The 27,169-nt window shown below is 44.5% G+C and overlaps 1 protein-coding gene across 1 annotated transcript in view; it reads right to left on the minus strand.

Moving 5' to 3' along the window:
- Positions 1 to 20,986, minus strand: part of LOC124783169 (syndecan) — a 248,223-nt gene extending 227,237 nt beyond the window's left edge. Inside the window, exon 1 of the mRNA XM_047254001.1 lies at positions 20,845 to 20,986. Within this exon, the coding sequence (XP_047109957.1) occupies positions 20,845 to 20,901 (57 nt within the window). The 5' untranslated portion in view covers positions 20,902 to 20,986. The remainder of the gene's footprint in view (positions 1 to 20,844) is intronic.
- Positions 20,987 to 27,169: the final 6,183 nt, after the last annotated feature.

Below are 27,169 nucleotides of genomic sequence, written 5' to 3' on the forward strand. Positions count from 1 at the left end.
CGGTCGAGTAGGTCCCCAATTGGCATCACGAGGCTGAGTGCACCCCGCAAAATGGCAACAGCGCTTGGCGGCCTGGATGGTCATCCATCCAAGTGCCGACCACGTCCGACAGCGCTTAACTTCGGTGATCTCACGCGAACCCGTGTATCCACTGCGGAAAGGCCGTTGCCCAGTTTGTTCGCATATGGGGAAGAAAATACAGGAGGGATACAATGTTCCTACGTCCAGCAACACAGAGACCATCTGGATGGACAGAAGAGCTAAAAGGCCTAGGTTGTCGGACTGCAGCCTTGGCAGCAGCATCGGTAGCTTCATTCGAAGTCACTCCGACGTGACCAGTGACCCACATGAACTTCACGTTGTCTCCATCAACAGCGAGCGAGCGGAGGCGTTCTTGGATTCGTTGCCCCTAAGTAAATCTGAACACAGTAGACAATAGAAAAATCTATGTCGTCGGATGTACCAGGTGGTATGATAGAGGGCGGAAAGATGTGCAGTAAAAAAATTGAGCGCTGGTCTAGGAGCTGGTACCTAAAATGTTCGTTGCCAATGAGAGAAGCGCATCCGACACCACGTTCGTTCTTAGAGCTAAGCATTGTGTGATGTAACTCACTCAATAACATATAGTTGTGACGTGTTGTCAATTGATCTGTTATTCCATATACCATACACATTAGAAAGCTGGTGAAATAATTATGTGAACACTTAAGTCTGAATTTTATGTAGCAGGCGTGGTCAATGTCAGCCATTTACTACGAATGCTACATGAAATTTAAACTTAAGTGTTCACATTAGTATTTGTAGAGTAGATGAAACAGCAGATTAATTTGAAACTTCCTGGCGGATTAAAACTGTGTGCCGGACCGAGACTCGAACTCGGGGGACCTTTCCCTTTCGCGGGCAAGTGCTCTACCATCTGAGCGGCACAAGCACGACTCACGCCCCGTCCTCACAGCTTTACTTCTGCCAGTAACTCGAAGAGCACCTGCCCGCGAAAGGCTAAGGTCCCGAGTTCGAGTCTCGGTCCGGCACACAGTTTTAATCTGCCAGGAAGTTTCATGTCAGCGCACACTCCGCTGCAGAGAGAAAATCTCATTCTGGAAGCAGATTAATTCACAACATCGAATTAACTGCTATTACACAGGATGCCACAGCTTTGTATTACTGAGTAGGTTGCAACATCACACGATGTATGAAAATGACCATAATATTTTGACAGCCTAAAGCCGAAGGATTTCATTTAAAAATGTGGTCACGCCCTAAGAATAAAGGAAACACACTTTGATTAAACCAATCTGAAAGAGAGATGATATTTGAGTTTCTTCAACTGTGCTCAACTCAGATATGCTCTTCCTTGGATATCGCCTCAGCGTCAAAACTATAGAAGAGTTCGATGAAAATATTCCGAGAAAAAAGTGTGAAGAACTTTTGGAAGTGAACTATGTTAAAAACTTAAGTGTAGTGAAAAAACACCACTTAAGAACTGTTAAATGTCTTAGTGAGAAATGGTCTGTCATTGTAAACTACGTTGCCTTTCAAAATATCTGCACCGCATTACTGTGTTTGTAGTGGCTCTAGCTGGCACCAACACTGCTTTAGAAAGAATGTTTTCTATCATAAATGCTTAATGGATTGATGAGAAGTGTGGTTTTATTGTGGAAGCTATAAAGGAAATAATTATAACGAAGAGTTAATTCATGTGTTGATTTTTATAAAATACTGTGTGTGTGTTTTTTTTAATAAAGTTTCCCCAAAATATCGATTCATTTCAACGGCTAATTTGGATGCCACACTTTGATTTTGGAAATGTGCTGCCTCTAGTTTAATCCCTTCAGAATATCAAACGACGTATCTCAGTCGACACTGCCAGAAGCCGTGTTCTAAACCTACGGCAGTGAGCACTGTTGCCCCCACAAAGCATGTAATCCGACGCCGACTGCCGGAACGTGGCTGGCGGCCATTTCCGCGCAGTTGCGCCCCCAGCTGAGGGCGGCAATTAAGGCCCGCGCGGCGGCGGTCGCGGCAGCGGCAGAGCCGAACTGGACTGCTCTGAATGTGCAGCGGCGCGGCGTTCTGGTCCCGGGGCGTTCGCAGCCCTGCGTTGCGGAGCGGGAAATTGCGCCCGTGAGCCGCTGGCTGCGCACGCAGAGGCACAGAGCTACAGCGACAGGCGCACGTGCGGCCAGGCTGGTCTGCAACTGGGCTGGGAGCCACAATGGGGCGCATGACGGCGCAAGAACGGCGCGGGCAAGCGGTAAGCGGTAAGCTGCGCCACCGAAGCGCAGACACACCGCCCGCCCGCGGGCACGCAGCACAGTCGGTGGACGCGGTGCTACATGTTACACCCCACCTCAACTTACCTTACCTTACCTCACCTCATTCCGTGGCAGCGCTCTATGCAGCCTACAACACCATCTGATCAAAAGTGCCCGGACACGTACTAGTGGACATTAATATTGGGTGTACTCACTCTTCGCTTTTATGACGGCCTGAACTACGCTGCTGGTTACGTTTTCAATGACGTGTCTGAATACTTGCCGAGGAATGGCTGTCGTTTTATTTAATAATTTTATTTAGCTACCAGTTTCGGTGCCTCATCGGCATCACCTTCAGGCCCCTATACACAACTCTAGGTATGTCATCTAGTCGTTTGTGTTACAGTAGAGGCGACTACATCCAACAGGTTTCCGTCAATTTCTACAGCTCCTCGGGAAATATGGACCCTTCACACTTGGAGGTGTGAAGAGTCCACACCTACCGAGAAGTTTTAGAAGTTGACGGAAACCTGTTGAATATAGTCGTCTCTACAGTAACACAAACGACTTCCCTAGTTCCGTGTACAGGGGCCTAAAGGTCTGTAAATTTTTCATACTGTTAGCAACTGACGTTGCAATTGCAGCAACAAAGTTATGTATTATTTTTACTGTTTGATATTAGATGTATAATAAATAAATATCTGAATTCCCTTTTAATGAACAGCCTCTGTTCCTCGCTCCTGTATCCATTAAAGAAAGGAAGGAAGTCACAACAGGCTGGCAGATCAAAACTGTGTCGGACCAGGACTCTAACGTGGGATCTTAGCTTTTCGCGAGTAACATCACTTTACGTAGAGTTGATACCGAATAGCTACGTTGTTCAGTGATGATGTGTGATAACAGTCCTGCTGTTATACAGTAAGGGTGGATGACTTAATAAATCAATCGCATGTTTTGTTAACCCTCTGTCGCTCGCGCGGATGACACTCGTCACCCACCTGACTTTTCCGCTCTATTTTGTCTGACAGGGCAGGATTGAGATCGCGCCATTTTCAGTACCTTTCTGTTAACTCTCCAGCAGTTAGCTCCAATCCCTGTTGGCTTTCAGTTACGAAAGATACATTGTTTATCAAACATTATTATAGTCTGGAGGACACCACTCATCCGCGCGAGCTCTGCTGCCACAATCTGAAACAAAGTAAGTCTGTGTTACTTTATTGCTTTCCTAGATTCAAACGATCTTTCATGTGCATAAATTTGGACTTGTTGAAATTGACTGCAGTTACCTTCCGTGTCACCTAGCACTCTCTTTATTTTTAGATTGTGGAAGAAATGACAAAAGCAAAAAAACCTCGGACAGAGTTTAGTAGAGATCCTAATGTATGGTTGGGATGGTTCAATGAGCTAAGTGATGAAGATGCTCACAGTGATAGCGCTGACTAAGAGACTGAGGGTTGTGTTCATGAAAGCGGTCATGATTCAGGAACAGAACGAGAAGTGCCAGAGAATGGTGAATATGAGTCACAGGAAGAAGTAACTCAAGAGGATGCATTTCTTTTAGGGAAAGATGGAATAACTAAGGGAGGAAAAATAAACATCCTACCATTGTTAGAAGCAGGTCTTGTAATATTATTACATATTTGCGTGGACCAAAAAATCAAGCTCGTATAGAAAACATAATAAGCATTATCGCAACATGCACTAATATATCCATCAGTGAAGTTCGTGGTAACTTCTCTAGGGAAAGGGATGCTAAAGAAACAGATGCGATAGACATCAGAGCTTTCATTGATTTGTTATATCTGTGTGTATCTTTAAGATTTTCTAGGAAGAGTATATGGATATACTCAAAGGGAAACGGACTTGAATCATGTTATTTATGCATAAGTGAAAACCGATTCAGGTTTCTGTTGAGATGTCTTAGGTTTGGTAATATCCGTGATAGAGGTGTTCGCAGAGAGACTGACAAGTTAACTCCTATCAGAGAGGTACTTGAACTATTCACGAACAATTGCCAATATTTTTTCACCTAGTGAATATCCTACTGTTGAAGAACAGCTTTTGGCATTTAGAGGAAACTGCCCATTCCATTCAGGCAATACATCCTAGCAAACCAGCAAAGTATGAGTTAAAAGTGTTTGCTTTGGTTGATGTAAAAACAACTTATACTTTGAATTCAGAACCGTACGTCGGTAAGCAACCAGAGGGACCATGTAATGCCAGTACTTCAGCTGAAGATATTGTTCTTGGAATGGTCGAACTGTTTCAAACGTTAGAATATATTATACTGTGTACGAATATTAAATGTATTATATTTAGATTTAACAAAAAATCATAAAATCAGTCATAAAGACCGTTTAAAGTATACAAATATACCGCTTGCTTTGTAGATGACACCTGTCATCCGCGCAAGTGACCATGTCACGAATTTTCGCGAGAGTAACGGAGGGTTACGATCACGGTCGTTGGTATCTAATTTCTTCAAGTGCTCGACCAGCTGCAGCCCTAAACCAACACACAAGATAGAATTACAGAAAAACCAGAGAAGGTGGTGACGTTGACCGCTGCGGTCCGGAGCTAAGTCGAAGTTGTAACTCATTTCGAAGGTGTTCCATTACGTTCAAGTTCGGCCTGTGAGCAGGCTAGTCCACTTAAGGAATGTCATTGTCTGCAAACGATTGCCTTATACGTACTGCTGTATAACAAGGTGCATCGTCATGCTGATACAATGAGCCATCGTCTCCTAAGTGTTCCTCCACCGTACGCAGGAGACAATGACATAAAATGTGTTCATATCCTTCCGCATTTAGCGTTTTCGTAAGCGCAATAAGGGCAACATACCTTAAAAAAGAAAAACACCCCCATACTTCAGCTTCAGAGCTACACGTGATGGTAATTAACGTTCTTTTAGGTCACCAAACTGAAACTCTTCCATCGGATTGGTACAGGGTGATTCGTCGCTCAAAGTCACTCGTTTACGGTCACCCACTATACAGCGGCGTCACTCTTTACAGCAGCTCAAGCGTCACTTATCAGTTACAGGCAGATGTGTGGCTTGTGGGAAGAAGCTCAGCCACTGTAACCCATTCTTTAGCTCCCTCTGCACAGTCACTGTGCCTGCCACTTGGGCTGCTGGTAGCACTTTTGAAGCTCAGGACTGATTTCTTCCGGCGATTTAGTGCGGATTTTTACGACCACCCTCTGTAATCCTCGACGGTCCGTGTCCGTCAGTACACGAGGACTGCCTAGTCCTCGTTTAGTCGTGATTGTTTCTTCGTCTTTCCCCTGCACAATCACATCACCAACAGCCGACTTTTGGGTACTTTAGAGCGGTTGAAATATTCCTGATTGATTTGTTACTCGGATGACATCCAATGACGAGTCCACGCTCTCCTGACTCACCCATTTTGCTGTTACAGCTTGCCTTCTGACGTTACAGCACAATCCGCGTCCTTTTGTAGTGTCAGGTCCACTTTCCGAGACATCTTGTGGTCAATTTCGCTTACATAGGGCTGTCGTGATACTTCTGATTTGGGTTGGTGGGTTGATTTGGGGGAAGAAACCAAACAGCGAGGTCATCGGTCTCATCGGATTAGGGAGGAATAGGGAAAGAATTAGGCCGTGCTCTGTCAAAGGAACCATCCCGGCATTTGTCTGAAGCGATTTAGGGAAATCACGGAAAAGTCTAAGTAAGAATGGCCGGACGCGGGATTGAACCGCCGTCCTCCCGAATGGGAGTCGAGTGTGCTAACCACTGCGCCACCACCTCGCTCCCTTCTGATTTAGATATTGCAAATACAGAGGTTGAACGAAACTATGTAAACACCACCAGAACTGGCGGAAGTGTAACAATCAGGGCCTACTTTCTCCTTCCGTCCAAGAAACGCTCCACTAACCTCTCAATCTTGCCAGTCTCTCTGCCTATCCTTTACTGGGACAGTTCCCACATAAACAATGAAACACCATGGCCGCATGGTTCGCTAACAGCGTACTGTCAGTGGTTTCCCTTGTAGATTAACGGCAAGTCCTCGGCATTCTGTAACTGCGGGTGAGTGCGGTGCTTAGTACCTCCACTCTCCGCAAGCCATGTCCTTCGCATGCCATTTGTAATTACTCACATTTATCCATGTAGTCCTCACTTTGCCACTGGGTCTTCTACCATACCGGTACTGAATCGCATAAAACGAACAAGACATTTTCGAATTGTTTTGTTGTGTTCCATCGTATAATTTACAAATCAGTCACAGATCATTTTAAATATATTTTAATTACATAAGGGTACGAGGAGTCGGGGCAGACCGAGGAGAAGGTACCTGGATTCGGTTAAGAATGATTTTGAAGTAATAGGTTTAACATCAGAAGAGGCACCAATGATAGCACTGAATAGGGGATCATGGAGAAACTGTATAAGGGGGGCTATGCTCCAGACTGAACGCTGAAAGGCATAATCAGTCTTAAATGATGATGATGATGATGATGATGATGATGATGATGACGATGATGATTTAATTACATACTTCAATAACCTCTGTTTGGCGTGTTTGCTTACACGTAAACTATGCATTTCTCGTTCTGGGTGCTCATCAAGATCTGCATATCAACAATTTCAACGAATTAAAAGGATGACTAGTTACAGCAGGAATAATGTTCTGCATACATCTCTTATTTGGATCGTCGTTTCACCCAGTGCTGGGATAAAGAGGAATTTGCGATCACAGACTATGTTGCGCCCTACGCCCTGAATGTCACGACGATGGCGGTCGTTCCAGATACTACCACTAGAGCATTCTGCATTCCACAGCTTCCTGTTATTATATCCTAGAATGTCCTTTCTTCTAGAACAAAATACCCAAATATCTTAACTGTCTCTTGGATTCTCTAATATTAGTATTAGTAAAAAAACATGCCAAATTTAAAAGAACTAAAATTCCCAAGACTGGGCAAAGTTTTGCGTAAGTTCGAAATATAGCGCGTACTTCAATGAGAGACGCTTTTAATAATTTCCACGACAAATTCAGAGCTCGTACAGAAAAATTTAAGCGCTCGTTTCTCCCGTGCGCTGTTCGACAGTTGAACGGTAGAGATACAGCTTTAAGATGAATCATTCAACCCTGGGCCACGCACCTTATTAAGAACAGCAAAGTAATCACGTAGATGTAGAATAGATTCCTATTAAACTACTGCGAGAATATTTTGCACCCCGTATGCCTCGAAACTGCAATGATGTTAAAATAACATGTTTATTACCTTTGAGCCGTAACTTGCGCTTTAGTTTTCATACGCTGGACACGCTCCTGAACAATTTCATTATTAACAGTCACCGTAAAAAATTTTGTTTTCAGACAGACGCATGTAAATTGGCAACAGCACAACGTTTTTCCAAGAAAGAATATGCAGTCTAGGTTGCAAAATGATTTTTCATTAATTTGCTTTGTGAATTTTTCTGTTCACAATGACACTGTCGATAGTTGAATTGTTCGGAAACATGCCCTGTGTATGAAAAATGAAGAACAAATTATTAAAAAAAAAAAGGGGGGGCGCGAACGCAGCAATTTCTGGTACGTGGACACAACGAACGCTAGAAATTAGTGATTACAAAACGTGAGACGGACTTATACAGTAAGGGTGGATGACGTAATAACTGCAGGATTGTTATCACACATCATCAGTGAAGAACGTAGCTTGTCGCTATCAACTATGCGTGAAGTGCTCTTAAGCACGAAAGGCTAAGATCCCACGTTCGAGTCCTGGTCCGACACACAGTTTTAATCTGCCAGCCTGTTTTAACTTCCTTGCACGCTGTGTGGTTCTTTAATGGATACAGGAACGAGGAACAGATGCTGTTCATTACCAGGGAATTCAGACAATTTATTATGCATCTAACATCAAAAAGAAAAAAACGTAACTTCGCTGCTGTAGATACTGCGTCAGTTGGTAACAGTATCAAACATGTACGGTTCCCGCAGATTTAAAAGTCAGAGTGTCTTCAATATAATAATATTCAGTAGCTCACGAGCCCTGGCCATTATGAAAGTCTTTAAATGTTATTCAATTGGCAAATACCCAAAATGGGCCCACTGAGTGAATCTTAATTAAAAATAGTTCAAATGGCTCTGAGCACTATGGGACTTAAAACCTAAGGTCATCAGTTCCCTAGAACTTAGAACTACTTAAACCTAACTAACCTAAGAACTTCACACACCCATGCCCCGAGGCAGGATTCGAACCTGCGGCCGTAGCGGTCGCGCGGTTACAGACTGAAGTGTCTAGAACTGTTCGGCCACATCGGCCGGCAATCTTAAGTACACCCGCCTCTGATGCACCGGAGAGGGGATGCTTGCATCTCATCTGCAGCGTCGTAATTGTTCGTGACAGCGCTCTCGGGCCCGTGTTGGAAGCTGTAAGAAACGCGGCGGCGTAATTGGCGGAGCGCGTATTTGCTAGTGCGGCCCATAGGATAGTGGCCGATACCACACCAAAAAGCTTCAGATCAGCGTAGACTCTGTTGCAGAGTAAAATTTCATTCCGTAACTGGTCTGCATGGCCTTGACGCAAGTATTAGAGAGATTTTATACTGGAATCCTTTGAAGAACCGTATTCTTTTCGCGAAGTGCCTTTCGGAATGTTTTAAGTTCTGTGTTTGCCAAAGAATCTTCACGTGTCTCTTAACAATCGAAACACAAAGAGAGAGGCACAGGCAATGAAACTATTTAGGGAGCATACTCACGAAGGCATTCTCTATAATGAGGAACTTGACGTGCTACAGAAGAAAGCTCAACAGGAAGAGATGTGGAAAGTGCCCCAACAAACGCAGGTTAGTATCATGCGGCATTACCTCAAATTTCTGAAATGACTGTTTACGAGGACCCATTTGGATCGATCAGATTTCCGCCACCAGTCAACTTCAACCATTCCTCTTTTTCTCTACATTTATATAAAATCAAAATTTACCACTCCCCTGCAAGTGGGTGTGATACTAAGTCAGAAGCTTATGCAAACCATATCGTATTTTGGTGTCCCTAGTTTGACTGTGAAAGATAGGAATTTTTAAAGTCACTGATGACTGCGGATACTACATAGCGGAATCAACGTCTTATATTTTAAAATCTTCAACATGGCGGGAAGCAGGAATTATACAATGCAATCTTCATGAGGAGAGGGTGAACAACAGCCAAATCGTATGAAATAGTAAAGAGGGTTATTACAACCCGTTGATCTAGATTTCGACATCTTTAAAAACAACATCTTCACAAGAATCAGTGATTATGGAGGCACGTTAAGATGTTGCCATTAGCCACAAACGACGATAAAATTCACTTCCATAAAAATAAAATGACAACATATTGTGATGACTGTCGTTAGAAAGTGCTTCATAATAGCACTTTGTGAGTTCACTAGGCGCAGCTGCGACGCGCTTTCTAAGGGCTAGAATACACGTGATAGTTTTTTGCTCTCACACGGTTCGGTAGTCTCAGACGTACTCGCAGAGGGATATACACTAAGGGCGAATTTTCACTGATAGTTCTTTGCAAGTACTTTCTAGAAGTGTCCGATTGTCTTGCGAGAGCAGATGTCAGTAGCGTTCACACACAGCCTGTGATGGCTGAAAAATCACTGTCCGCGACATCCTTCTGTCGTAGTTCTGTGCATGAAGGAAGAGGTTGCAATGGAAGAGCGTGGGCTGCAGTTGCATTTTTAATACTTTTGTGGCAGTGAATAAACGTTAACGACAGTGTTAGTGCAGGATAAGCGAGCGGATTAGGCGGCGGGATGATTCCTGAGCATGCAAGGATTCCGTTGTAGGTGCTTTTGATGGGAAATCCACAATGATACCGAAACTTCACAAGAATGTCAACGATAGAGAGGGAAGAAATATTCTTTACGACTGGACCCAAAATTGCCATTCTACTAGATACTACTATGCGTAAATCCATTAATGTTAAAGTCGGACTGCTTGTGACACTAATACTTCTAGCACCAACTACGTTTATTCTCTTTAATATTTGGTGAAGTAAAAATTACACAAATTTCATTTTGATACCCACAGACATTCAAAAGCCAAAGCCAAATAAGGCAGATATCTGGCGTTTCCGGACACACATTCATTTGAACGTTTTTGTATGTATTCACTCAAGAAACCACACGTAAATTCCTATGATCTGTCCAACACTTCAACATGTAATAATACAATCAAAAAATGCACATCATACAAAATTATAGATACCGATGTATTACCCGAAGATAAATGGAACTTTTCCGAATTCCATAACGATTACTTTCAACCATAACGTCACTAGTCTATGTTAATTAACCTAGGTTACCAAACTTCTTTACCTGATTGCTTCAGTTGTAGATATTGTAGCAAGTTTCTTCTATGGAGATATTAAAACTATATCGATATGCATTACTTTTTTTCGCCGACACATCGCTGACATTCACTCACAGTGCGTATCCAACACGACAATGCCAGTACACGTTCGTAGAGCACCTAGTTACTAGCTGATGGGGCGCATAGCGCTAGTTTTTCATTAATATTCTTTTATTTTCGTGGGATCCAGTCTCTTCGGCGGCATTTTTTATTTTAGCTTATTAATTCTATGTAACATGTCTATTATGTTTTTGTACGTAATTTGTTACGTAGCACTACGTGAAGAGCTGGCTAACTGCTTCTGCTGTTCGTTCAGGAGATAAAACGGGCAATTTCTTCGCTCAGAAACATGCCATGTAATATATTATGGCTCGAAACACGCATTTCTAAGGGTGCTGTTATTTAACGTGTGCACGAGTACGGCAAAATATATTACCAAACGCGGCAGTGTACGAACTGTAAAATAGGGCACCAAGTACTTTCAGCTCACCTCACACTGCAGGTAGTTATCCTTGTTTGAGAGCTGTGGTGAATAATTTTCGAGGGATGCAAACTGCCAGCTACATGATGGTCTAAAGTCGCAGAGCGCGACTGTATCTTGCTCCACTCTGGGACCCTGCCGGTGAGCCGACTCTCGGCTCTGTTTACAAGACGTGTATTACCCGCAAAAATTCTCTGAGAAAGAGACATTCTCACGTGTGTACCTGTGACATTCAGCACTGTTTGTTGTGATTGTAGTGTTATGGAGGCGAATTTTACCTTCGTTTGTGACTTACGCTTCCATTATAATGGATCTCCGCAACATTATACAACCACTGTCAATCACTGATTCTGCCGTAGAAGACTTTTTTAAAGACGTCGAAACCTATGTCATGGAATTTTAATAAACCTTTTTACTAATGCAACTAATTTGGCTGTTTTCACCTTTTCCTCGCAAAGATTGCCTTGTAGTTTGTTTACTGAAGACATTCACCTTTATACAGCTATATTAATTTCCTAGGGAGTGTAGAATAAAATATGTCTATTTTAATAGTATTCATATTTTTCATAGCTCTGTATCGGGTGTGATTAAGAAATAGTGTGAGTTGATGACGCAAAAATGTCTAGTTCATCCGGTCGGGGTGGCCGAGCGGTTCTAGACGCTACAGTCTGGAACCGCGCGACCGATATGGTCGCAGGTTCGAATCCTGCCTCAGGCATGGATGTGTGTGATGTCCTTAGGTTAGTTAGGTTTAAGTAGTTCTAAGTTCTATGGGACTGATGACCTGAGCATTTAAGTCCCATAGTGCTCAGAGCCATTTGAACCATTTGTCTAGTTCACTTATCCGGCTTTTCGTAAAAAATTTATTGCGGAAGAAATGACGGATTGTGCTTTCAGGTCAGTAAATATTCAATTATCTATTTTCTCTGTAGAATTATGTACACTATGTAAATCGATGGCAAAATAGAGTACAATTTCTTGGAAGCAGAATAAAATAAAACATTCGGAGGATTGTGTGTCTGCCATCAGGTGTACGAATTCTATTATTTATTTTCTACTGGTTTCGGTCATAGCGACCATCTTCACAAGAAGAACAGGTTGTACTTTGGTTGGATACGCATTTCGACTTGCCACTGGATAAACTGAAAATCACTGCCTTCACTATGAAATAAAAAGAATGATCATTAATGAGATTAGAGATATTAAGAGAGGTACATAGGCGTACACTCATACAAAGCACGTTGCCATTCACTCTCATCTGTGAAGATTTTATGTGGACGTAGCGACAACACAGCGTCCTGAAGCACAGTCCACTAGGAGTGTGCCACCTAATCCAGGATGAACATCAGTTTTCAGTGCTACAATGAACAATTTCAGGACTCGAAACTTTCTCAATTCAACCTTTATTTGGACACTCATGCTGAACCACAGTAACGGCACATTTAAAACTAATATCACTCTCCGAACAGGGCGTTCGAACCATTAGTGGAAGTATCTCTGGACCGAGCACTGCGTTCAGCGCATGTTATCAACGTTAAACTGGTACTGTCACGTGATACAGGAATACCGCCGTTTGTTTACGGCTTCCGTAGAGTTCGAAACTTATTATATTACATGCATTTCTTCCGTTTGCATCATCTGTTTGTAAGTCGCAGAAAAGGTGAAACATTGTTGTTGCTAGGAGTGCAAAGAGAAATGCATAGAAGGAGAAAAAGTTTGTGTTCAGTGTTTTATGAGCACTTTGACGTATTGTGCTGTTTCAGTTGCATTCTGAGTTAATGTTCTGAATGTTTTATTGTGTGTGCGATGTTGTTGTTGTTGTTGTTGTTGTTGTTGTTGTCGTCGTCGTCTTCTTCAGTCCAGAGACTGGTTTGATGCAGCTCTCCATGCTACTCTATCCTGTGCAAGCTTCTTCATTTCCCAGTAGCTACTGAAACCTAGTCTTTGGTGACCTGCAGCGGTAATTTCTTGGTATTCATAGACATAAATGGCAACTGAAATCCACTCGAAAACTGCCCACTTCTTTTGACAATGATGAACCCCAAAACAGATTGGCAAAAATCAGATTTGTTTCCCCTCAGAAATTTCTGATAACTCGCACCTGCGTAACTGACGGTCAGTTTGTTTTAAACAGAAATATACTTCACATGTATGGAACATGAAAAAATGATCTCGTGTTTTACTCAAAAGCAAAATGTTCCTCACATACCAGCAATACAAAAATGTCTCACAGAATTTCGTCCTGTGCATATTTCGGGCAGTAAATATACGTCGAAGATTACCAATCTGGCTACACTGTAATCAACTGTACAGTAACTATCTCTCTCAGGATATAGTAGCAATGTTGTGCACGTGCAGTGGATGGCGTTTTGGGTTAGGCTGCGGGAGATCGAGGGTCCGATTCCGGGCCGTGCTTATTCGTTTGTATTTGCTAAAGTAGTCTGCGTGGTACGATATTTGAGGAGTCTTAATCGTTATATAGCGATTACAGTGGATTTTTACAAAATATTTTCAGGTACGTACTACGAACACAGAAACGTAAGTACAGTCGTTTTCGCTGGTCAGTTTCTGAAGAAGCCTTTTGCGCGTCGTGGACGTGAACTGTTTCGCGCCACTGCATCTACTAGATTCGAAACCTGTTTTCTATGTACCCTTCCTGAATGGGCCTATCGAAATAATTTGGGAAGTACGTTCTGGCCCTGTTGGTGACGTAAGGCACTAACGAAATGTAATGGACCAGAACGTGGGACCAATGGGGAATGGTATGCACATGACAAGTTTGGTATCTTGTGGATGCTGTGGTGCAAAACAATTTGAGCCCATGACGTGCAAAAAAAGGTTTCTTTAAAAGCTGACCAATGAAAACGATTGTATTTCAATTTGTGTGTTCGTAGTACGTAACTGCAAATGTTTTGTAGAAGACCCACTTTAACCGCTATATAACGGGTACATGTTGTACCACTCAGACTACTTTTAGCAAAAAAGACTAACCCAAAACGCTTTCCACTGCACCAACTGCACGGCAATACTGTCATATCCAGATAGAGGAGTTACCATACACCTGATTACAGTGTTGCCAGATTGCAAATCTTCGACGTCCATTTACTACTACAAATATGCGCAGGACCAAATTTTGTGACAGACATTTTTGTATTGGTAAAGTGCAAATTCAACGGCTTTTTTGGGTTTTACCTTCCATTTATTGTCTTTGCCCACTGATTAACAAGCATCAGATATTAGTACATAAAATGGCATCATGTTCCTTCATGCGTGTCACTGACTACATCCCTTGATGCTGTTGTATGATATATGCCTCAACAAGTGACACCGAAGAGTTAAAATAAATGTTACATGGGCAACTGTTTTCTAACCTTTTGTTTGTTCGGAGGGGGGGGGGGGGGTGAGGAGGGGAGGAGAATGGAACGTTTCATATACGATATATATTTTTAATATATGTACTACATCTGGCGTTGTAGTACCTACAATTAATCGACGATCGAAATTTTTTCACTACTTTCCTAGTCTGAACTGTAGTGCGAGCATGTATATAAAATGTGGTAAATAAATACGCCAAAGTGTTACCAGCAAGCAAAATTGTGCGCTAGCCCGCAAGAAAGAGGAAAATAATACCCAGATACCGCAGAAAAAACTACGAAGCAGCAGGGGTACAATCGCTAATATGCGGCAAATCCGAAACATTTTCGCACACTTTTAGAGGGAGTAACTTGCTATCAAGTCTTTTTGCAGTGCTATCGCAGCAAACATTTACTACGACGGACTCAGCATTAGAATTAAGTGTAGTGTAATATAGAAAAATAGCTGCGCCTGAACCTGTTACTAACAAGTGGATGCATCTGAGCTGTCACACTTGTTGGAAAGCAGCTCTTCAAAGCTTAGAATCCGGTTTATTCCAGGGATGAAGTAAAAATTGTTATGGTGGTTACGAAACGTCTATACCAAATCCACGACACTTGCAAAGAGAATCTATCTATACTAGGCGTGTAATGACATTCAAAATGTACAAGGCGTTTTATGGGCAAACCTATGGCCTCCCGAGATCACGTGACCGGACTAGTATTGCATGTTGAAGACACAAAATCAGTTCTGCCCATCAGGATGCTTACTCCAGAGGTATTTCTACTCTATGGTTCAAACCCACTACCTCCTTTCTTCTCGAGTCAGAGACAAACGAGGTTCACCTACAGTTCAAACCGGCTTATGAACAAGTCGATGTAGCGGTTCTAGGCGCTCAGTCCGGAACCGCGCGACTGCTACGGTCGCAGGTTCGAATCCTGCCTCGGGCATGGATGTGTGTGATGTCCTTGAGTTAGTTAGGTTTAAGTAGTTCTAAGTTCTAGGGGACTGATGACCTCAGAAGTTAAGTCCCATAGTGCTCAGAGCCATTTGAACCATTTGAACAAGTCGACGGCAACTACCAGTCAAGCAATTTGATAAGAAAATCACATGTTAACATACATGGATAGTAAAGATCTCTCGGCCGAAAGTTAGCCTGAACAGTACACTGCTGTGGCAGGCATGGTTCTGTTGAAGTTGGACACCCTCTTGTTTCCCCGGGTCGAAATTCAGCTCACTGCGTTATAGAGGGAGACACGGACACAAAGCACGTTTTGTAAGACACTTGGGAGAAATGACCGAACAAGCTTTGCAACAGCATGAAGCCCTGCTTGAAAACCGGGCAGTGAAAATGAAACCAACATCCGCTCGCATACCACATAGTTGCGGAAAAAGCATACGGGCATAGGAAGGACTATGCCGCTTCCACTTTTTAGTGTAAATACCAAGCTGCTATCTCGCTTGCGAGCGCAAGGCCGTCTGCTGGTCGATAACAGTACACTGCGGGCGTTGTAGTAGAATCACGACCTCGTGTCCTAAGGACGTCCGTTGCGTACAGCTGACTTTTCGAGCCACAACGCAACTTGCCATTCATACGAAGATACAAAATTTTCCAGAGAGAAAAAAAACCTTTTATATGCTGTCCAACTAATACCAATGAGTGAATCAAGCGACACAAAACTGGAGTAGACGGAAAAAAACAGAGTGCGAATATTTTAGCAGATCTGAGACGGAAACTGTGAATGTAGTCAGTTGGGCGGAAACAGCAAAAAAGACAGACGGCAGTGAGGACTAACTGTTAACGCACAGCATGACCCACGTGGCCGGTGATCACTGGATGAGTAAATAAGTAAACGAGCGAGACTTACGAGTATCACTTTATTAGAGACACTGTGTTTCAGTCAAGTTTGTTTTTACGACCGCGAGACGTATTTCGGAGTTATTTAATTCCCTGGTAATATGGACTGAAATTGCTGTTAATAACCGATTCCAGGAAGTAAAGAGTGCCCGTAGGGAGCATGCTCATCTCCATCGCTGTGCAAATACAGAGATACGAGACAGCACACGTACTTTACACATTCTTTGCCTCCATGTTTAACGCGTTCCCCTTCTGTATTTGATAAAGTTTCGCCGCAAACCTTGTACAGATTGCATCTCTGCGTTTGTCTTCTCAAGGGCGGATGAATTACGTTAAGCGAAGTATGTAGTTTCATTACAGACCACAGTTACCTGTAATAGCTCGGTAGATTTAGTTACGAGCTCTAGCAACAGGAGAAACACTCCCGTTCTTTGTGTTCGTACAATTGTCACTAAAGATTCTATCTGCTTTTTCAGTTCGCGACCTTATGTGATCAGCTCGGAACACTATTTCTGCAGCACTAAAATATACAAAGCGAATAAATAATTTATATAATTCCAAAAACAGTATGTCACTGCCGAATATAATGCCACCGTTTCCAGCACAACAAATAGCATTTACCACTATCCACCCCCACCTCAGATTATTTGAAGAGGCCGGCCGGAGTGGCCGAGCGGTTCCAGGCGCTACAAACTGGAAACGCGCGACCGCTACAGGCGCAGGTTCGAGTCCTGCCTCGGGCATGGATCTATGTGATGTCCTTAGGTTAGTTAGGTTGAAGTAGTTCTAAGTTCAAGGGGACTGATGACCTCAGATGTTAAGTCCCATAGTGCTCAGAGCCATTTGAACCATTTTTATTTGAAGAATCGAATTCCCATGTACAAAACGTCGTATCCCCTGCGCTATGTCTCGTACAACGATGCAATTTTCCAGGCACACTCAGCAGTATATGTGGACATTGTCTTCAAAATGTGTTCCGAGTAGAGTTAGTCGTACATAAGTAATAAATAAATATGACCTGCCCGATGCTGCAGTTTTACTGCACGGACGAAACAGTGGTATACGCGATAAACTTTTTTCTTTTCGTCATTTTGTGAGGATGTCAGCGAGAAAAAGTTCCGAAAAAATTTCAAATGATATCAAAAATCTGGTGATGTTCGCAAAGTGCTTTCATTCTCAAATATAGGAGGACTACTGCGCGAGTAGTTTGCGCACTGGGTTACGCTGTTTGAAGTGATACACATAGTTCTCTAACTGCAGTACTTTAATTACTGTGTTAAGCGTTCAGTAATAAAGACAGCTGATTATAATTTCATCAAAGTAGCTTTGCGACTGACGTTTCTGCAAGTCAAGTAGTAGGGGCCCAGCAGCCAATCAGTCTGTTAGTTCTTCCTCCCGCGCCAGGTTCTCGCTGTGGCTTGCTGCGCCACACAGTCACACCACAGCTCCCCCCCCCCCCCCCCACCCCCCCCCAGGAACAGCAGTCGGTCAGTGGCAAAGCTTTTTTTATTCGAGATATAACATCAATTCAAAAGAGCTAATAATCAGTAATACCACGCTGTTGAGAGTCTAGTGCAAGCCTATTGTTTGAGCCACTTCGGCGATTAGCACTGCAGGTTACTTATTTTATCCAATAGCTCCTTCTTTGACCTAGCGAGGCCGAGTGGTTCCTCTTCTAGATCCCTCCACCGCAGAAACCCGAGTAGGTCACTGGTTATCGAACCAAGTACCTCCGATTTATGGTCAGGTTCCAAGCCCTGAAGTTGTCGCTACTGTACCAACTGTGTGCAGTCGCCACAACGCCACGCTCTCAATGAAGATAGAAAATTACTTTAATGTGCGATCCACCTACAAAAATATAGTAAAAATTTGAAATTTATATATAGTACAGATTTCTGCAGCGTGTCTAAGCGTGTCGCAAATATGTTCTTAATTTTAACAAAGGCGGGAGCTACATATTTTTCCATTGACAATTCTCGCAGTCGAAAAAGTTTCTTACTTGATAACTACCACACGCAAAGTGAACACTTATACTTTCCACTGACTGCAACAGTCTAACAATGAACCTGTGTCTGGTAAGAGTGAAGAAAACTGTTCGTTTGCACCATGAGAAACCAGGATGGCATCGACTTCTGAAGGAAATCCGTAATTTTTTCTCTTTGGACCGTTGCAATGTATGCCGAATTGTCTTCTTTTTCCTCGTAATTATTTGTTAGGCGAGTTCAGAAACAGAATCGCAAAATGCAGACTTCCTCTCGTTTGCGTTCACTTTGACAGCAAACAGATATTATTTCACAAGTATCAGTTCAGTGAAGAGGCGAGACGATCTAATATATTTACGTCGCTCGAACCCCTTAATTTCAGTCACAGTCGCAATGTTGACATAACTGCACTCACGAAAATGCTTCTAGAATGACGCTTACTATTCTGCTGTAGACTACGTCACAATGCAGACCAACTACATTTCTGTCGCACGCATTCTTCTCTCGTCATCTGCGCAACTCAGCAGCCCCTGTTGTGAGCTAAAGTAGTGTAAGTGGACACTTACTACTAACAAGGCACCTCCTCTGTGTACTGTCATTAAGAGTTCGGTTACAGTCCACACAGCAAACAAGACGACCTATATATCTGGACTCGTGGAACAGCGCATGCGTGTTGGGTTTACTGCTTACTCTTGCACGGAGCAGGTCTGGCCAAACGATGCTAGTCTTCGATTGAGCACGGTATTTCCCGATACGCGCTTGATACAGTATAGAGACAGCTAGCGCGGTGTGAGTGCAGTAGATACCCGAGAAACTACGAATTAGGCACAACAAGAAGCTACAGCTCTGCTTAATACGAGGGCTGGAACTATAATAGTGGCAACTATTTATTTCAACTCGTACAAAATAGATACGTGTTTCCAAGTTTTACTGACCTTCAAAGCAGTCACCGCACTGTGTATAACCCGTTGCCAGCGATGTCGAAGTCGTAGGATACTCTTAGCAGTGCCAGTTGTGTTGACAGAGCGGAGCGGCCTATTGTCTGACGAATTTGTAGCAGCTCTGAAGCGAATGCCGTGTTTACTTCAGTTTAGAAATCGAGCTGAACTCACGAGGACTTATGTCAGGCTAGTGCAGTAGGTGGTAAGGTGGTATAGCACTTAGCAGCCCCATCAGTCAAACAAACCAGTAACAGCTTGCACCGTACGTGCATGAGCATTGTCCTGCAAAATGATGGTGAGGTCGTGCAGAAAGTGTCATCACTTCTGTCTCTATGCTGTTCATTTTTGGAGCACAACCTACGACCAGCTTTTTGATTAGTGGTGCTGCTAAGTGCTATACCACCTACTGCACTCCACTAACTTAAGCCCTCGTACGTTCAACTCGATTTCTAAACTGAAGGCAACACTTCATGCGCTAACCATTTGTCGGGCAATAGACCGCGCCACTCAAACTGTCAACACAACTGGTACTGCTAAGAGTATCCTACGACTTCAAAATGGTCCAAATGGCTCTGAGCACTATGGTACTTAACATCTGAGCTCATCAGTCCCCTAGACTTAGAACTACTTAAACCTAAATAACCTAACGACATCACACACATCCACGCCCGAGGCAGGATTCGAACCTGCGACTGTAGTAGCAGCGCGGCTCCGGACTGAAGCCCTACGACTTCCACATCGCTGGAAACGGGTTGTACACAATGCTGGTGACTGGCTTGAAAGTCAGCGAAACTTTGAAATACGTATCTACTTTGTACGAGCTATAAATAAATAGTTTCCACTATTAAAAGTTCCAACCCTAGTATTTGACAAATTCTGCAAACATTGAAATAAGTAGCATTGAATCCTAGCATCATACAAATTCCTGCCGTATTTGTAACAGAAGTCCATAAGTATCAGTATGCACGGAAATAACAAAACAATTTTACTGATTTTTAAGTAAGGCTAATAGTTAACGGCGAAAACGTCCTCCTTCAAAATTATTACTTGACTCGGCCCCAGTTACAATATTTTATTTGTTAAAGAGAGCATGTAATGATTTAGCGAGCGAGATGCATGTTACCGCTTCGATCTGTTTTCGCATACTTAAATAACGGGTGAGAATGGCACCATCATTTAAACAATGCGTAAACAAAAGTCAGATGAAACGAGAAATGATATTCAATACTGTAGCGAAATAAATCATACTAAACTAACTGTAATTCCCAACGCGAGAATGACAGCTGCAAGACTCGTAGACGTATTACCAACAGACGTCGCTGCCTCGTGACTGTGTTTTAATTATTTATTAGTAGCTGTCGCTACGTGTGACCTCTCCTCTAGAAGACATTGTTGTCCGTGTTTCACAGTCACTCTTGTTGTTAAAATCAATATTGCATTAAAAACGGTAAGGCACGTCGCGGATGTAGTACCAACACGAGTCGCTAGATCGAGCAGAATAAGAGACTTGTCGAGATGCGACGTAAGCTTTGAGTCAAAATTCGTGTCGAAGCACAGCACTGGTACGCAGAGCCTGGTGCACAGTGGCGGCGCAGCGCGACGTACCGGCAGCAGCGCGACGAGCAAGCAGGCGGCGAGGACGGCTTTGGAGCGGACGAGCATGACGGCGGCGGCTGGCGGCTGCGGGACGCACTCACTGACTAGTTGGACGGCTACTGGCTACTGGTTACGACCTCAGGCAGGCCGGGGCCGGGGTCGGCAGGAAGCGCGCGATATCGGCGCTCGCGCACTCGCGGAAAGAAGCGCGGGCATGGAAAGGAAAGGCCCTCCCCTGCCAGATAGCGTTCTGCGTAGCGCAGCTCCGGGAAGCGCGGCGCGCGCCTAGCGGCCACGGGCCACAGCTGCGCAGCTGACCCGGGCCGCAGCTGTCCCGTCCGTCATCCCGCCGTCACGGACACCCCCCACCTAGGCGGTCGATACGTCACCGCCAGCTGACGTGTCCACGGCCGCGACTCTGCTCCGGCTCCACAGTCTGGTCGGCACGCCGTCGGCTCCCAACAGGAGATGGCTCTGTCATACTAATCTGCATCACTGACACGTCACGAGCACTTGTGGCTATCCGGATGAGCCAGGGCAATCATTCACTACTGGCCATTAAAATTGCTACACCAAGAAGAAATGCAGATGATTACATGTGATTACATTTTCATGCAATTTGGGTGCATAGATCCCGAGAAATCAGTACCCAGAACAACCACCTCTGGCCGTAATACGCCTGGGCATTGAGTCAAACAGAGCTTTGATAGCTTGTACAGGTACAGCTGCCCATATAGCCTCAACACGATACCACAGTTCATCAAGAGTAGTGACTGGCGTATTGTGACGACCCAGTTGCTCGGCTACCATAGACCATACGTTTTCAATTGGTGAGCGATCTCGAGAACGTCCTGGCCAGGGCAGCAGTCGAACATTTTCTGTATCCAGAAAGCCCCGTACAGGACCTGCAACATGCGGTCGTGCATTATCCTGCTGAAATGTAGTGTTTCGCAGGGATCGAATGAAGGGTAGAGCCATGGGTCGTAACACATCTGAACTGTAACGTCCACTGTTCAAAGTGCCGTCAATGCGAACAAGAGGTGACCGAGACGTGTAACCAATGGCACCCCATACCATTACGCCGCGTTATACGCTAGTATAGCTTCCAGTGTGCGTTCACCGCGATGCCGCCAAACACGGATGCGACCATCGTGATGCTGTAAACAGAATCTGGATTCATCCGAAAAAAAATGACGTTTTGCCATTCGTGCACCCAGGTTCGTCGTTGAGTACACCATCGCAGGCGCTGCTGTCTGTGATGCAGCGTCAAGGGTAACCGCAGCCATCGTCTCCGAGCTGATAGTCCATGGCCGGCCGAAGTGGCTGTGCGGTTCTAGGCGCTGGAGTCTGGAACCGCAGGTCCGCTACGGTCGCAGGTTCGAATCCTGCCTCGGGAATGGATTTGTGTGATGTCCTTAGGTTAGTTAGGTTTAACTAGTTCTAAGTTCTACAAGACTAATGACCTCAGAAGTTGAGTCCCATAGTGCTCAGAGCCATTTGAACCATTTTTTTTGATAGTCCATGCTGCTGCTAACGTCGTCGAACTGTTCGTGCAGACGGTTGTCGTCTTGTAAATGTCCCCATCTGTTGACTCAGGGATCGAGACGTGGCTGCACGATCCGTTACAGCCATGCGGATAAGATGCCCTCCTAAACCCACCGATTCCATATTCTGCTAGCAGACACTGCATCTCGACCAACGCGAGCAGCAATGTCGCGATACGATAAACCGCAATCGTGATAGGCTACAATCCGACCTCTGTCAAAGTCGGAAACGTGATGGTACGCATTTCTCCTTACACGAGGCATCACAACAACGTTTCACCAGGCAACGCCGGTCAACTGCTGTTTGTGTATGAGAAATCGGTTGGGAACTTTCCTCATGTCAGCACGTTGTAGGTGTCGCCACCGGCGCCAACCTTGTGTGAATGCTCTGAAAAGCTAATCATTTGCATATCACAGCATCTTCTTCCTCTCGGTTAAATTTCGCGTCTGTAGCACATCATCTTCGTGGTGTAGCAATTTTAATGGCCAGTGGTGTATAAAGGAGAACTGAAGTGCACATCCTCGTCCGCATGAACTGATCGACGTCCTCCGGTCGTTTGGATTTATTAGCCTCCGTAGTCAAACGGTTAGCGTGGCTGCTTTAGGTGCGGAAAGACCCGGGTTCGATACCCGGTACCACATCAGACTTTTCCGATGTAGGGAGTCTGGAACGGGGTCCATTCAGCCCTTGCGACAAGTTACTTGAAAAAAGAAGCAACGGCTTCATCAGGATTCATCTACTGACAATAATGGCAGGACGGCTTGGCAACATTTTCATTACAAGTCCCACGGTCATAGCTCGCTGCCCGTATTGCCTTGTAGGCAACAGTAGACCAGGCCGAAACTCTCAGCTAAGCTGCTTCGAATCCTAGTCATAGAAGAAATAACGCTGATTCACCTCATTTGTTCGGCCGATCATTTTCTTGCAGGCTTAGAAACAGTATCAGTGACGTTATTCATCAGAAGGAAAACCAGAAATCATATATACTATCCTGGCCAAGCATCTGGCCAGCTCTACGCTATGCGGAAATGACCACTAGAGGTTACGAGTATAAAAGGAGGCGGGGAAGGAAATAACAGCAGAATGGGTCGGTTACATGAGGTGACTTTGAACGTGAACCTGGTCATTGGATGTCAACTGAATAACAAATCCATCACTGTTCTTTTAGTCCTGCTAAAGCCGCCCAAGTCGACTGATGGTGATGTGATTGCGAAATGGAAACTTACTTGCAGCCCTACGTTTAAAATTTGTTATATGATGCCACCAAGAAGATCTTCGATTTGTTTGAATATGAAAGTATTTCACCGACCGTTAAGTAACTGTCCTGTTCGTCACACGCCATCTTGCGCTAGCAAAACATACATGCTGTAAGAAACTAATGCTGTTTCAAATTGGAATAGCATTCGACGAAGTATCTAAGGTATTGTAACGTAATGGTGAGAGCCTGTAAACGTGCAGGTTTTTAGATAGTGAGTTGTAGCGTCTTGAGTACTGAACGTATATGCACAAATCGTGTGGCAGCCGTCGGGAAGCGGTAAACGATGGGAGTGCGCCCAGAGTACATCTGTCGGCACTGACTGATGACTCACCCATCTCGACCACATCTGCTGCTCTAGTTCCAGCAGAGTGCACCGTCTTGCGTTTCTTCCTTCTATCATTCTCAGAAGGGTACAAAGGGTACGTACGTCTGCCCGGTTCAAACCGCCATTTCGTCTGTTCTCGAAGCTTGCGTAGCGTCGCGCGAAACCACACTTGTGGCTGCAGCCAGAATCTAAGGATTCGATTGTATTGCCGCGGCCTTGTGGACGGCAGTACCCGGGCGCCTGTCAAACTGCACTTATCTGATGGAAGTGAATGCAACCGTGTGCTAAGCAGTCAAATCGCCCGCCGTTTTGGTGTCCGTGCAGTCGCCCGACTACGGACGCGCCACCGGAAACTTGCACTCTATTTCACTGCAAATGGAGTGCCTCTGACAAGGTGCACGCGTACTGCCACGGGTCTTGAGTCGACACAACCGCCGCACCATAATCACACCTGAAAGCCGTCCTCACAGGGGACGAGGCAGCTACCTTTGAAGTGGACGTGAACATGACATGCGACTTCACCAGAGACAGTGCCGTCGGCACGCGACACAAGATGGTTAACGCTAATTTGCGCTCTCAATCGGCAAATGTCGGCTTTGTTTGGCTCGATAACCACCTAATTTGTGTACCAAAATAGAGGCGTGTAAAATTTCTATGTTAGCTCGATTAAAACTCAAATTTTCTCCCTAGTCCATATGCTAGTCATGTCCTGTCTGTAGCGTGCATCAATAAAATCTTGAGTATCCAGGAACACGCAATGAAAAAGGGAAAATACATGTCCAGCCAATACGGAAATCAGCTTCTAGAAGTTCATAAAATCGAACAAACTCATTCCTAACAGAGACCGCACTACGCAACATGCAGTATCACAGAGCTTATTTCTATTTATTTAATAAGAAAGCCCCACAATATTTGAGAGCGCGAAAGTGGGAAGAAACTGGATACAGCGAGACGCTAACCCGCTAGCCATGTAAGCGTACTGTCATATCGCTGGGTTAGTTGCGCACCATCATTGCGGGCAGCGCGTTTTGCAGATTCGAGTACGGGACACGGAACTGTTATGCTGTGTTGTGGGTAGCTCTGCATGCGAGAGGCATTGTTATTATTGAATTTCAAGTGCTGCTGCAAGTGCTATTACAGTAAAGTGATGGAATATGGAAGTGATTCACAGGAAAGTGCGTAATGATGTAATTAATAGTGAGCAGTGCCGCCGATAACGTATTTGTGTATCCCCTCGTTGCATGTCGCACCTTACATCGATCATCCGCGCCGTGTTCGGCCTCTCAGAATGAACTAATGTCGATCAGCAGTATAGTCTACCACGAAAGAGGGCATTCAAGTGCCGGTGTCTTGTAGTGAGCGTGAGGACGTGCGTTCCGCATCAACAATCAACCGCGCCGCGACGGTTACGTGCTCGCTCGAACACGTGGGAACTGGAAACTGAAAAATTATCTCTTTAACAGTGTTTATCATTACTAATGTCAAGGAGGACTGGTACCAAATATCTGTGTATGCGTGACGAGCGTAAGAACTTTCGTTCGATCATTCGGCTTCCGCATCATTAACAATCACCAGCGTCGCGTCGGTTACGCGTACGCTCCTTCAAGTGATATTGTGGACAGATAATCATCAAGAATGTTAATTGGGATAAGCAGCTATGACTTAGAATATAAACAGTGCAACCTGTGATCTCTCATCGTCTCAGAATATAGATGTTCATACTGGACGTACGACAGTGTTGTGCTTAACGTTGAGTGGCTCCCCTAAGGCAAGCCAGCAGCAGTGTGGAGCAGAAAAGTACGACCGGCACGGGATTATCAGGTACGTGGTGTGGACAGGGCGCGCGGTCACGAAACGAGAAGCGACAACCAGTTAAAGAGTTCCTCCACCCAGTTGTACCCCAGGGCGTGTTACACCCACTGTTTCGTAACGTCGAGCCCCTACCAATTACACTACGCTGCAGTTCTACAATGAGCGACCTGGTATTTTATGTTGCGGTCTTTTGGAGACTTTACTCGCCGATATTCTGTAAACTACTGTTTAATTCTAATACGAGGGCTATCCACAAAGTACATTACGTTTTGGAATTAAAAATAAATAAAGTATTGGAAATTTTTTTATTATATACAGGTGAAAGCCACACTTTAATACTACTTTTCTACACAGTTGCTATTTAAACTAAGGCACCTACCGTAGCGATGGACGAGCTTGGAAATTCCTTCGTCGTAAAATTCGGCCGCCTGCGCCTTCAACCACGTGGTTACCTTTCTTGGGACAGAAAAGGTGTGATTTTTGTGGATTTCCTGGAAAGAGGCACTACAATAAACTCTCAAAGGTATTGGCAAACTCTGCACGACCTCAGAAGAGCAATACAAAACAAGCGCAGGGGAAAGTTGGGCTCAAAGATCTTGCTGATTCACGACAACGCCCGGGCCCACACGGCAAATGCCACTCGTGAAGTTCTCGAATCTTTTAAGTGGGAGTTGTTTCCTCATCCGCCGTACAGTCCCGACCTGGCACCGAGCGACTTCCACTTATTCCCAGCAATGAAGAAGTGGTTGGCTATGCAACGTTTTTGTTGTGGCGTAACAAGACAGCCACGCCACTCGGAAGTAGCCGAAAGGCACGCGTTACACTCACGCAGACTAGAGATAGGTCTGAAACAGGATACGTAATGAATGCTATAAAGAAAAGTACGTAGCTGCTGGAATACTTAACTTTAATCCATCATTGTGGTACATCGCTCTAGACGATACAAGTGAGACTCTGTAGATACTTGCTATTTAATAATAATGGCGCCTTGCTAGGTCGGAGCCATTGACTTAGCTGAAGGCTATTCTAACTATCTGCTCTGCAAATGAGCGAGGCTTCGTCAGTGTGCATCGCTAGCTACGTCGTCCGTACAACTGGGGCGAGTGCTAGTATGTCTCTCGAGACCTGCCGTGTGGTGGCGCTCGGTCTGCGATCACTGACAGTGGCGACACGCGGGTCCGACATGTACTAATGGACCGCGGCCGATTTAAAGCTACCACCTAGCAAGTGTGGTGTCTGGCAGTGACACCACAGTTTTGATGACGACGCACAGCTTCAAGAAGAGGTAACCACGTGGTTGAAGGCGCAGGCGGCCGAATTTTACGACGAAGGAATTTCCAAGCTCGTCCATAGCTACGATAAGTGCCTTAATTTAAATGGCAACTATGTAGAAA

The sequence above is a fragment of the Schistocerca piceifrons genome, chromosome 1 (assembly GCF_021461385.2).
Source record: "Schistocerca piceifrons isolate TAMUIC-IGC-003096 chromosome 1, iqSchPice1.1, whole genome shotgun sequence".
Classification (NCBI taxonomy): Eukaryota; Metazoa; Arthropoda; class Insecta; order Orthoptera; family Acrididae; genus Schistocerca; species Schistocerca piceifrons.